General features: G+C 33.7%; 1 protein-coding gene across 2 annotated transcripts in view; it reads right to left on the minus strand.

The window, feature by feature from the left end:
* The window catches only part of LOC149788623 (uncharacterized), a 71,171-nt gene that overhangs the window by 38,140 nt on the left and 18,614 nt on the right, over positions 1-14,417 (minus strand). The window contains exons 2-3 of one of the 2 annotated variants that reach the window (XM_089974702.1): positions 4,740-4,797; positions 3,403-3,510 (exon numbers count right to left, since the gene is read on the minus strand). In XM_089974702.1, the coding sequence (XP_089830828.1) occupies positions 3,403-3,510; positions 4,740-4,790 (159 nt within the window). In that variant the 5' untranslated portion in view covers positions 4,791-4,797. The remainder of the gene's footprint in view (positions 1-3,402; positions 3,511-4,739; positions 4,798-14,417) is intronic. The other variant, XM_089974703.1, reaches the window with a different exon arrangement.

A 14,417-nucleotide genomic window follows, 5' to 3' on the forward strand; every position in this document is an offset into this window, starting at 1 on the left:
CAAGGTTATGTTAAGATGCTCCCTATGGATGATATCTTTGTTAATTTCAACATAATTTCTAATATTAATTTTTGTTGTTGTGAATACTAAGACTAAAATCCTGCTTTTTATTCATTTTGGAAAGTATTTGTATTATATTCCTGTCTTTAAAAATATCCTATTTGACCAAAAGACATATTTTGTATTTTGACTTATTTCCTGACCAAAATCTGTCAAGCAATTCCATTCAAATCACAGTTAATTTTTGCTCTGATTACTGTTTATTGTGTTTAAAGCCTAATTCTGTGATATCTATTTCTAAAGCTCAGTCTCTCTTTTGTTTTCATTATGGTTGCATATATTGGGCTTAAAGCAACTAGAACCAGAATCTATCGACTTATCTTCTTTATGTATTGTTTGATCTTGTTGAAGAATTTATAAAAATCTTGATCATTTCCTACATCATATATGTATTGATTTTCAGAGCTTCTAAATGAATCCTAAAGTTTCTGCTCATGAGATTCTTAAAACTTTCGCTTGTTCATTTCATCAATTTTCCTTCTAGGTTGGAATACAAATGAAAGTTGTTGTAGTTTTCTTTGTTCCCTTTTTCAATACAGGAGGCACATTTTGCTTTTTCTTGTGATTCTACATTGATCACCTTGTCATATTATAGTTTTTCTATATTATCAGATAATTTTTTTCTATATTATCAGATAACTTTTTCATGAGCAATAACCCTAACCTTTAAATTTCAACCATTATGATAAAGGCCGAGTGTCATCAAATGAACGTGCTCTTAGCCTCATTGGCATTTTCTGGTAGGCAGTTCCATTTAACCAATGATTTTTTTTTCTGTTGCATTTATTGCATGTGGCAGAACTGATGCATTTACTACTTGCATTTCTTATTCTTGTTGTTTCTGCTCTCTAAAATCACCACGGTGTCATAAACACCACTTGAAGTGTTATGTCAGCAATGATTCTGATAAACCCACTTTCTTTGACAATATTTATAATGTTCTTCTCCAGACCTATATTTGTCAACTTGTTTAAATTTCTGAGCAAAAATATCCAATATTTCCTTTAATGGTAAAAATACAAATTGTACTGTCAGCCAAATTTCAATTTCAACAATAATCTTCATATTGTTTCAATGGAATAACTGCATCATTTGCAATTTTTGGACCTTTTTAAGTAATCAATTATATATGTTCCATTTATTTCAACAACAAAACATTTTTAGCTGGTTTCCAAAGAATAATTATACCCTTTCCATTTTGTGTGCATATTTTTGCCATTTCTTCATTTCATCCTGAAAATCTGCTCAACCTTGAAAATGTTCTCCTATCTGCCAACTTCACCTTGAAATGTAGGCAAAATGGGTCAACTGATATTACCCTTATGACTTTGAAAACTTTCTGTGTAAAGGTATGTGAGTAACCTTGTAAACAATCATTTTTATAGCTTGAAATCCTAAGCAATTAACATGTTTTATATTTTGAGGTTATGAAGCATCAGTTGTTAAGTAACAAAATAAATGAATTTAGATTTCAGGTCCACTTTCTTCTTTGATTGTATCTACTGAGATAATGTGCATGGAATTATAAAATATCGACCAAAAATTTCATAAACATAATAATAATGTTGGATATTGATGCAAGGTCAAACTATTCATCTCATCCAGTTAGTTAAGAAAGACATAGAGTAATAATGATAAAAACATGTGACCATGCTGATGAATGGCAAGTCTTTAAAAAAGTGTATGAAGACACATAAATACTAAATATAAGCACGATCAATTCAGTAACGTATTCTTAAAGCTGTCTTACTTACATAGGAGAAAACATACATTCTCCTCTCATGAAACCTTTAAAATAATAAAATATCAGAAAGTTCCCTGTACATCTATGTCTATCAGTAATATCTGCATACACCTGCATAGATATTAAATAACAAACTGTATTCTCCAACTTTACCTTTTTACAATAATGAATCAACACAGTTCCCACAAAAGGACCTATCAAAAAAGCAAAACCATATTTGTCACCTACATTAAGCACCAAGGTTGGAAAGTTTCAAGAAAATACTTAGAGCAATGGGGGAGTAGAATTAACAAAGAGCTGAATTCTCCAAACACCACCTGTTTTCAACAAATGTTCCCCAGAAATATCACAGGAAAAGCAGTAAAAAGCTTATTGAATATATACACAACCCACATATCAATCCATCAGAATCCTTCCAGTTGTGAGAGGAAAAGCAATGATAAAAGCATTTCTCAAAATGCATGCCTTGCATTTTGGACAGTATTGTCACACAATTTCTCAACAATGAATCAGAGCAAAAAAGTAAACATTTATTGCATATTTTTATGCCAACCACAAACATAGTGTACAAAGTTTTCTTAATAACATTATACATGCAGTGATAAGGGAACAAGAAACAAATATCTTAAGTTCCAGAATACCCCTACTTATGATAATTCTTCATGAAATGTTCTCACAGATGAACCAGAAAAAGAAAAAAAGTGTGCCTTTACATTAAAAATATATCTAGCCTACAAGTTTCTACAAAATCCTAGAAGCAGTGTGGGAATAGTAGTGATTCTCAAAATACCCTCTTTTTTCCAAATTGTTTAAAAAGTGAATACAATAAAGGCCAGATGAAAATATGCACAATCTTTTTGTGCATCTAAACCATCCATATACATAGCATTCCATTACATGTAAAGAGAAATTCAAGAAAAATGCATTAAGGGAGAAAAGTAATAACAAAGTGATTTTGCAAAAATACCTCTTTTGGGCAAATTTTCAAAACAAATATCCAGAAATGGACCAGGAACATGGAAACCATTATGGCCCTTCCATATCACGAGATATTTTATATACACAGCTTATTAAAACCATCCATGTGGTGTGGGAGGAGAAAAACTGTCAGACTGATGCTAACATGTAAAGACAATATCCTGGCTTTTCATTAAAGTACAGGAACAATAAAATACTTCAAGAAATTTATGAGGACAATCTTTGACAAGATGAATTCTCAAAATATCCCTTTTTGATACTTTATAAACAAAAGATAACCTTACTGACAATATACATCAACCATATATCTAGCCTACCAAATTTAAAATAAAATCCTTCAAGCAGTTTGAAAGAAGCTTTTCATGGATGGACAAACTGGCACACAGGGGCAACAATATTTTTGCTGTATACAAACATGCAGGGATAATATATCTGCTTCACTGAGAAAACAATGGAAATCATGATTCAGTTAATTGAACATTAAATGTGCCATAATTGTCATCTGAAAGAAAGAATTAGAAGAGTGGGGATTATAAAGAACATTGATTAATATAAAAAAATACAATGACAAAAAAGCAATCCAAAAGTAGCCTAAAAGAAACATTATGAAGTTCACATACCTCTGGTATTGACCCTGTGTTTGGTAACAAAGAAACATCTTCAGATATGTCCATTTTTTCATGCTGGGAACCATTCACCTCATCACTGTTATTTCTACCATTGGTATCCTGCCAGATTATTGTTATGTATATCTATATTGTATGTTTAACTTTTTTCCATGGTTGTACATTGTAACGATCATTCCTAAACAAGGAGTTAAGTACTCAATCCAATCTTGATAATGAATCTATTTACAGATTTGAGGAAATTTTCCATTGGTATGACTGAGTACTGCAACATAAGTCAGGTGGGGTTGTACTGTGACATAAGTCAGGTGGGGTTGAAATTGTGACATAAGTCAGGTGGGCTGCAGGTGTATTAGAACATAGATAAAGTTGGAATGTATTGCGACAGAGATTTATAGGGATTTATATAAGGAGGAAGAAGTGAAAAAATTTTCATTCCTGTTCCTATTTTATGATCAGCCTGCAGAAGTATTTAATCTTTTGTTTAGATTTAATTCGATAGGAATCATTTAAATTAATTATAGGAATTTCAAAGTGCTTATATGATCACTTGGTCTAAACAATATTCTGGGATAATTCACTCAAAAATATTCAGGACAATGACACAATGATTGACACAAACAAAATGGTTAGCACTTCAGCATATTCAATGCTATTGGTACATCAACACTTTCAAGACCTGGAATTCATTCTGAACACTCTATTCTTTTGGACTTGTGATATAATTTAGAAGATTATTTGGGATTGAATTCACAATACTGTAAGTTCCTCCTAAATTTTCATTTTATAATTTAGAGAATTAAATTATTTGCTAAGTTTTACAAAACTTATTGGTAGAGCTTGTATCTGCTACTTAGTTGAAGACCATAGAATTGTAAAATTTATAATATTACAGTATCATAGAAAAGTAGTTCACTCATTTCATTACAAGATGTGCACACACAAGTAATAATGCAAGTACTTTAGCAGAAATCAAGAAAGGCCTCTCAAGAGTACTAGAAAGTAATATAAAATTAGCAAATTAGCAGCATCATACTTTCAAAGCAACTCCCCTTTCTTTCAAAAGATCGAAAAGATCTGTATTCTGTCATTTGGCTCAATATATATATATATATATATATATATATATATATATATATATATATATATATATATATATATATATTAGAATTACTTGGAATTTGCCTTTGAAGATATTCATAGTTTTATTAACACTTATACCAGTTCATCCACATCTTAAATATCCATCAAAATATCTTTAACTGACTTTTTCTGGGTACAACTGGGTGCATATAATACACAAAATTTTATTCATAATATGATTTACATACCTTTTCATTGCTTTTTCCTTGCTTCGAGGTACCGCAACCCATTTTACTCATTTCTGCTCTACAATGAATACAGGGAGAGATAAATGTGTAAACTGCCACACTCAATGACTGAAGCAAGTAACAAAAAGATCTGTCAGATGCATAGCTCAATTACTTTAGGACTCAGACAAACTGACAAAAGTCAGTACATAAGTTTTCCTAACATTTGCTAGTAAATGTTTAAGATATAGAAATCCATCACAAGACAGCATAACCATGTGATCAAACTTCACTTAGATTTTCAATTTTTCATTTAGCTATTCAGTTTTCATCTGAAATATATGTGACAGACCTTCTTTTGGTTAAATTTCATATTTCCCTATATTACAATATTTAAAGAAAGAAAGAAAAGAAATATCTGGGTGTGGATTTGGTTAGGATGATGGGTTGTTTTCTTTACAAATTTCAAAGGAAGAAAGAAGAAAATATTGTTATATATATCTATATTGTATGTTTAATTTTCATCCATGATTGTACAAAATAATGATCATTTGTAAACAACATATTACACAGCTACTTTTTGTCCATTATTAAAAATGATATTTTAAGATAATGATCATATGAAAGCAAGATGTTTGCTTGGATCAGTTCAGGACATTGGGGTTTTTCCTGGAAAAAAGAAAACATGGTCTACCTGATGTTTCTCAGGTTATTTGCTAAAATTTATATAAGTAGACCTGATCTTGTTTCCACAGTTGATGGAAAATTCCATGGGAAATTATCTAGGTCCAGGGCATTTATTCGAGTCACAAGTCAGGTGACAGTTCTTATATAAGGAAAGTGAAGTAATAATTCTTTGTTCTTATCATAACAGAAGTCTTTTAGTTGTATGCAGTTATAATTTGAGGGGAATCTTTTATTTAAAAATTATTCACTGGAATTACAAGGTGATATTTTATTATTTGGACTAAATCACTACTTTGGGATTATTATGAATTCATTCGAAGACAATGTAGATTATATCAATGTGATACATCAGGACTATTCACACACTGGTGTACGAGTCAAAACCATTGGTACATCAGCACATTCAAGACCTAGAATTTATTTGAAACACTCTATACTTTTGGACTTGTGATAGAACTTATGGGATTATTTGGAATATCATTCAAAATACTGATAGTTCCTTTTATTTTTACTTTGTATTCTAATGAAAATTAATTAATTTCTGCTGAATTTCACTAAAGTTGTTGGTTTTACTTATTGCAGTTATTTAGTTTAAGACCATACAGTCACAATAATATACTCTGTATGCGTGGGTTCGAGTCTCGGATTCAGCCAATGTAGTATGGAGAAAGCTTGCCAGTAGCTTCTCGTGGGTCGGTGGTTCTTTCCGGGGTTTTCCCGGGTTCTTCCTCCACCATTAATACTGGCCGCCATGTATAGCCTATCGTGTGCTGAAAAATGGCATTAAACCCAAAAACAACATCATAATAATATAACACTGATTTATTATTAATATCTGATGGTGAAAAGAGCCATTATCTTTTAATTAAATCATTCTCAAGATTGGTATATGAAATTAATCACCACAATAATACAAAAATATATATATTTGCTGGAAACACCATGCTTTTTTGTAAAGAAGCCATGCAAACAAAGACAAACGTAACTGCAGGTATTAAATGCAATAAACAAAAACAGTTCTGTCTGAAAGGAGGAAAAATGATGTTTTCTGGTTTAAAAGCTATACAAATTTTAAATAATATATGCCAATTTGGAACTCTGAATGTGAAATTCAAAATTAGAAAGGATGATAATACATTAAAAATTATGAAGCTACCTTCTTAAGGATAGGTATATTATGTAATATGGTGCAATGTATATTATGTAATATGGTGTGATATATATTATGTAATATTTTGCGATGTATATTATGTAATATGGTGCCATGTATATTATGTAATATGGTGCAATGTATATTATGTAATATGGTGTGATATATATTATGTAATATGGTGTGATATATATTATGTAATATGGTGCAATGTATATTAGGTAATATGGTGTGATGATTAAGTTATAAATCACATATTATAGATCATACTGTTACACAGTTCATGGATGATATATATCATGAATTACAAAAGAATTAAGATGTATCTACAATACCAACTACATATATTCAAAACAATAAACTCACTGCCATAGACATGCAAATGAGTTTTAGGTGATGATGAAGTAAGAGATCACTGTCATTACAGGAACATTTAGAGGTAATGCACATAATGACTTAAATATACATTTTAAAACAAAAAAATACCACCAATTATCCATCATTTATGTGGATTTGACATTCACTATAATGGCCTTTATGTTCATGACAAAATATAAAAGAAAAATAGGATATATACCTAAATTAAATACAGTGGAAAATATACAAATTTTAATACTGGGAAAATACAGCTAATTGATTCTCTTCAATTTATAACTAGTATTTTTGGACAGGTTGTTGACAGGTTTGAAGAAAACAAGAAATTTCAAAATAACCAGTGAATTATGTGATAATAATACCCTTGGTTTGAAGATTATAAAAGGAGTTTACCTACATGATTACATGAATAAAAATGCCTGATTTGATGAAAGTAAGTTATTACTAAAAGTGGCCTTCTCAGTCTTAACAAATAGTCATGTAGCAGATAAAAATTACGAACATGCTAAAAACGTGGGAGAATCGTAATATAAAAATATGGAATTGTATACATATTTTAATAAAATGTGTACATATATTAGAGATGTTGTTTGAAACATTTAGGCAAATCAGTTTAAAACATTATGGTTTTTGATGCAATGCATTCATTTTACAAGTCCTGGCATGCACTTGGATGCCCTATTATAGAAAACCAAAGTTGAAGTAAAGTTATTATCTGATATGCATGTATTTATTCAAAAAATCTTAAGAGGAGGAATAAGTAGGATGCCATTAAGATGTGTTCAAGCTAATAATCCACTTAGATTTGTGAATGATTCTGTTGATGAGGACGGTTCCTGAATAAATGTTCATAAGTTTAAAACAAAATTAATTTCTATTCACATTAACTCCATAGATTTTCTTACTTACAGCTATAAAGTCATAAACAAATAAAATGAGAATCATTATCGCTCTAATTTACCACAACCTGCCATAAAAATATTGATGTGTATACTACTATTAAAAATAAAAAAAGGATGTCAAGGTGTATTTGAAAATCTGACGGGAAACAATGATATAATAACATCTAGAAGGAAGTGGAGTTTTCAATTTTGACAGCTAAAAGAAAATGACCAGCATTTATGGTTTTATTTACCATATAAAACCATAAAATATCCAAACATCAGATGGTGGCAGTTTAAAATATTATACAGAATGTTGGCTAAGAATGTATTTTTCAGAAGAAATAACATTATTCCAAACAAGCTCTGGACTTACTGTATGCTGCATGTAGACCCAATCTCTCACATTTCTGGGGATAATCAGGCAATATATTTTTTAAATGACACCTTGTTGTTGTTGTTGTAGGGTTTAATGCCATTTTTCAGCACACAATAGGCTATACATGGCAGCCAGTATTAATGGTGGAGGAAGAACCCAGAAAACCCCCAGAAAGAACCACCGACCCACAAGAAGCTACTGGCAAGCTTTCTCACATAGCCACATTAGCCAAATCCGAGATTTGAACCCACACAGACAGATGTGAGATGGCAGTGATCAATAACGGAGAGCGCTTTAGACCACTCGGCCACTCGAGGCCCCGATCTCAGAGAGTTTTGAGGCTTTTAAACACTTGATGTCAAGTTGTTTTTTTCAGTTGTGACAAGTTTTGAGGTTTTGAGTTTTATTTAAATTTTTCGAATTCTAAAAGATTAACTCGTTTTACAAAAATATTTTGTGCTCATACAGAATTCTTGAACAAAGACACTTCTAAATGATACCTTACAATGTATTAGAGGTAAGTACAGTGCATTGTCACAAACATAATTTGGAATAAAATAATTGATATTATCTTTGGTGGAATTAGAATCAACACTTGGAATGATGAAATAACTAACCTCTATATGCAAAACAGTATATACATGAATGCATATTTAATACAGACAGGCCAATTCTGTCTCACTTCAATACAGAAAAATATAGTAGTTATAGAAACTGTACATAGGAAAATTTCAAGAAAATATGGTAATTATACAAAAAATTAAAGGAGTCATAGGTAGCCATCAGCATGCTATTCAGGTCTTTGAAGTCACTGCCTTTTCTCACTAGTTACATAATGGCATGAAAATAAATGCATTTTAATGTACTTTACTAAAAATAAAAGTTTGTGTCAAATGCATACTGTTAAGAATATTTGGTGGTTTATTTTGTAAGGAATGTCTATGTATGCTTCTAATGTTCTGTTGAAATGTCAATATTGCCATAATGAATACTGTACCTCAGCTTCAGGCATTTGCAGCCAATGTAACCAAGAATAGATACTTTTCTGTAGCCTAAGTTATTACTCCTTAGTTTATAACCTTATCACAAGGTCTTCATCACAGGAATAATAATAATTTTAATAATAATAATAATGCTTTATTTATAGAGGGTGGCTCTTTGGTCAAGGATTATTATCCCTTGAGGCCCTCTTAAGGAGACTATAACAATGCACATTATATGAAGACAGCATTACTGACGTCTAGACTGGAGACATGTGATGAACAAAATGTTGACCATGTAACAAAACCCTACTGTATAACAACTGAAGTACAATTTGGAATCACAGTTCAACACTGACTCCCCCTTATGATTTTCAATAGCTTCTCTTATTTCCCTCCTCAGGGTATTATTCTCTCTACTGAGTACTCCAATTTTATTCCAAGAACCAGTATACCCTGATTCTTTATTATGTTTACCAACTGCTGTCAGGGATTCTCTGTTAGTGTACAAGTGTTCTTTAACTATTGTTTCACGACTTCTAGCGGTTTCCCCAATGTGGTCTTTTCCACAATTATCACACTGGAGTTTATAGATGACTGAGCACTTCTTAACCAAAGGAGTTTGGTCTCTGGATGTACCAAGATTGAGTGGATGGTGTTATACAGTTGATGGATCACATTAGCTCCATGCTTTCGGAAGATATTTTTAAAATCTTTTTGTAATCAGTTCTCATAAATCTAAACCCTAACACCAAGATTTTTAAAACAACACAGTTGCAAAAGAAATGCTTCATCAGTTCTTCCTAACTATTACAGAAGGAATATCTCTTTCAGCTACAAAACCAACTTTCAGTAAGAAATTATTTGCACTCAGTATGCCTTGGTTAATTTTAAACTGGGGTCACTATGGTTTTGTATTCAAAATAATTTTATACCAATTGAGTATACCTTATTCCAAAATTTGCTAGCTTTTGAAATGTTGAATTTAATATAAAAAAAGTTTGAAAAACTTAAACTATGATTTTACTAAAAAATTATAAATCTCTGTGCATCCTTGTCAATTGCTGAGTAGAAATGTAATAGTCTTTGGGAATACAGATGCTGATTATTTTCCACATAATCTTAATCTTTAAAAATATAGCCTGATTGCAAAAATAATATCATATAACTGTGTAATCTTGTATGAACACTCATATCACTCACAAAACTTTTCATATGACAAATATAAACCTTGCTCATTAATGAAATAGCATGTAAAGCTTATACAGCCTTCAACATCTACAACTGAATTTTTTTTATGTTATTCATCATTGTAGTTTTGTCTTTCCCAATACATTCATAATTTCAAACAAGCCTGCAACTTTCTGGATTGTCATAAATTTTGCTTACAAATCATTTAATTATTTTTCGAGAAAGTAATCAATTTTAACTTGACAATTAATGATTGATCAGAAAAAAGGAGTCAGGAGAATAAGTTGAGAAGGAGGAATATAGAGAAGTGAAGGAGGAGAAGGAATTTGATTATTGAATTGTCATTAGATTGTTATTAGTTGAATTTCACTTTCTGTGTAGATTCAATCATTCAACCATCGGCATTGGGGCCTCGGAGCTTTACATCTATCTTTCACTAATTTAACTTGCAACCAAAATCAAGCCGGGGCTGGGGGGCACCCTGAGTGGCCGAGTGGTCTAAATCGCTCTCTGTTACAGATCACTGCTATCTCACCTCTGTCTGCAGTTGTTCGAGTCTCAAATTCAGCCAATGTGGGTATGTGAGAAAGCTTGCCAGTAGCTTTTCGTGGGTCGATGGTTCTTTCCGGGGTTCTTCCTCCACCATTAATACTGGCCGCCATGGATAGCATATCATGTGCTGAAAAATGGCGTTAAACCCCATAACAACAACAACAACAAGCCTGGGTGAGACTTCTATAATAATTTTAAAAAATATTGGAAGCACCCCACCCCACACCTACCACAGTGACGGCATAACAAACCCGTCACGCCACACTTTCCATACAAGAATACAACATGTTCTATGAATGATCTAATAGAAATAATGTGTCATCTGTATACTGTGCCACTTTATTTTCAAATCTAATCATGTATATGCCTTTAATATCATTATTATTCTGAACCATAATTCCTAAAGCTTCTGCTGCTAAAGCAGCAGGGAGGGCGAACAGACCGAAACTAAAAGTAGAATAAATAGATAAAAACAGTTTCACAAATACAGGAGGGCCAAACACACAAAAACAGGTTCCCTGGCGATGCTAGCATCGCTCGCGGGGTCCGTCATTGAAAAATCCATGATCGGCCCCCCCCCCGCTGTGAGAAATCTTCGAGTTTCCAAGGAAACATTTTTATGTTAACGGAATTAAATCGTAAACAAATAAATAATGGCAAATATCGAAGAAGCACTCACAACTAGATTGGCACGACAACGACTAGCCGCGATTAAAAAATTTCTTCCGGTTCGTGATTCCGTCAAAGAAAAATTAAAAGCAAGACAAGAAGCGCGAGTTGAGTTTGCAACATCTGCGGAGGAATTATTTAAGCCTATTACAGCAGCTACTGGTGAAGTCAAAACTGCAATTGTAGGAAAACCTGATCCTGCTGACCCTACCAAATCAAAACAAGGGTTACTTCAAGCAATAGAAGAACTTAAACAGCAACAGGCAGATGCAGGTGCCGCCGGAGTAGTGACAGTTGCTAAAAAAACATTTGTTAATAAATTTACCGAAGATGGTATTACTGAAATAAAAAATATTCCGCTTACTAACGTAGATGAACTTAGGGAATTTTCTACTTGGATTGTCTTAAATTATCCTAACCGGCAAGATTTTCTAAAACCAGGAGCTGCCTCGGGTATGACTCAGGGTGAGTGGCGGGATTATGTTTATAAAGTAAACCGAGACATTCCTCGAATATCCAGCACTGATGATACCTATAATTTTATAAAAACTGGCGTAATTGGGGTTAATAAGGAACTAAGAGACCAACGAAAGAGGGAAAATGAAATGAAAAAGCAGGCAAAAATACAGGCGAAGAAAACACAAGCTCTAAAACAGACCCCGCAAATGACACTGCCCGATCCAGTGCCTGAATTTTTATCGCGTAAACCCGTGGGCGCTAGTGCTCCCGATGATGATGATGATTATACCACTCCTGTTTCGTCGCCCATTCCGTCGCCCACTCCGCCGCCCGAACCAACACTAAAAAAATTACGCGATAAGAGAACTGAACTGTCGATGGAGCTATCCGATCTTTACAAAAATGTAGAAGAAAAATGGAAACTGGATCAAAGAAATAAGAAAAATAAGGATGCATACCAAGCCGCAGTTGCTCAACACAAAAAAAAGGGAGAAGAAATTAACGCAATAGAAGAAAAAATTGCTGAATTAGAACAACAAGAAAAAGAGAAAACAGGCAGCGGATATAATAACCACATCTGTCCTGATAGCGTCGTCAACGATGTGTCCAGACTAGAAGTTCTCATCGGAGGAAAACGCGCCGGAAACAACTCCCCAGAAATTATAAATGAGGCCGCAGGTATCTGTCAGCGACTATTTCAGCGTGGCATCATGGATATCAGCATCTACCGGGGGCTCATTGATGAACTCGCGGATGGTTACTACAGCGACTAGTAAATTTAGTTAGAGAAACAATAATTAAATAAAATGATACTACACGATTCTTTTCGCAGACCAAGAAGTGTCAGAGTAGTAAACTCACGATTACCAGTATACGAGGTTGTTTACGGAGATGGAGTCGGTGATGTTGTTAGGGATTTAGTCACAAGAATCGCTCCGAAAGCTGGACCGTTAGCAAAACAATTCGCGATGAAAGCCGCTGATGTTGTCAAGGATAAAGCCATTGGCACTGTTGGTAGTCTTGCCGGAAAAGCATTTCAATCAATCAAGGATCGACTAGCACAGCTGATACAAAAAAAAACCCCAGTCAAGAGGTTGGCGCCAGTAAAACTACCATCCACTGAAGCTATGCCGGCAAATGTTAGTAGCGTAGTAAATAAGGCCGTAAATCAGAAATTAGCTGAGATCGCAACAGCGGGAATTACCTCCAAAGCGTTGCAAGATAGTGTAACTGCTAATTTGATAGCTGGTAGTGGTTTCCGGTGACGATAACATTTTAATTAGACCATCACAAATAATAATAATGTTTGCACGAAAATCCAATGACGCGTTTGATATGTCCAAACCAGTACTTAAAGATGATTCTGTACGTGATTTTCAATATTATTCTTATGAAGCACGTAATCCTAACCAACGGGGAAGAATTGAACTACAGGTCCAGGATACAAGTAGATACTTCTTGCCCGCTGAGGCCTTCATCGAAGTTGAAGGTAGGCTTTTAAAGAATGATAACACTAACTACGGAATCGGCGACCGAGTTGGATTTGTTAACAACGGGATCATGGCGTTATTTAAATCCGCTACTTATATGATAGATGGAAAAGAAATTGAAACAATTCATGATAACGTCGACGTTGCCACAACAATTCTCGGGTTGGCAAGATACTCGGATGATTACACCAGATCAGCCGGACCATCAATGATGTTTGCAAAGGATATAACCGACAGCCCCGAGAACAGGAATGTAACAATGAATGCTGGTGGTACCGAAGTTGCATCGATGAACGAAAATTTTAATTTGGGTTTTGCAACACGTAGATCGATGTTAAGTGGAGATGAAGAGTTCTCAGGTGTGATTCCATTGTCTCACATCTTTGGATTCTGCAGAGATGTCCACAAGGTCATATTCGGTGCCAAACACACAGTTGTACTTGTGCGAAAACCTGATGATAATGACGCTATCTGGCGAGATGCTGCTGTTGCCGCTGGTCAAATAATACTAACTAAACTGTGGTTGTGGATGCCAGTGTTGTCTCCGTCAATCACCGAAGAACAACGACTGTTGTCTTTTATGGACACGGGCGGTAAATCACTGCTATCCTGGAAAACAACAACCACAGACGTTATTCAAGGTGATCACGGCGGGTTGTTTACATGGCATATATCATCGCAACAAGGAGTATCAGCACCACGACATATTTTCATTGCATTTCAATACCGTGCTAGAATAGATAATCAGGAAAGAAATCCAATGGTATTTGATACACTTGGAGTTTCTGAAGTTTCGTTGAGAATAAATGGGCATCAGGAGCCATCTGAGGATATATTAATAGATTTCGAACATCATCGTGTCGCACGCGCGTATCATCGTCTGATG

The sequence above is a fragment of the Sinohyriopsis cumingii genome, chromosome 11 (genome assembly GCF_028554795.1).
Source record: "Sinohyriopsis cumingii isolate HCF-2022 chromosome 11, ASM2855479v2, whole genome shotgun sequence".
Classification (NCBI taxonomy): Eukaryota; Metazoa; Mollusca; class Bivalvia; order Unionida; family Unionidae; genus Sinohyriopsis; species Sinohyriopsis cumingii.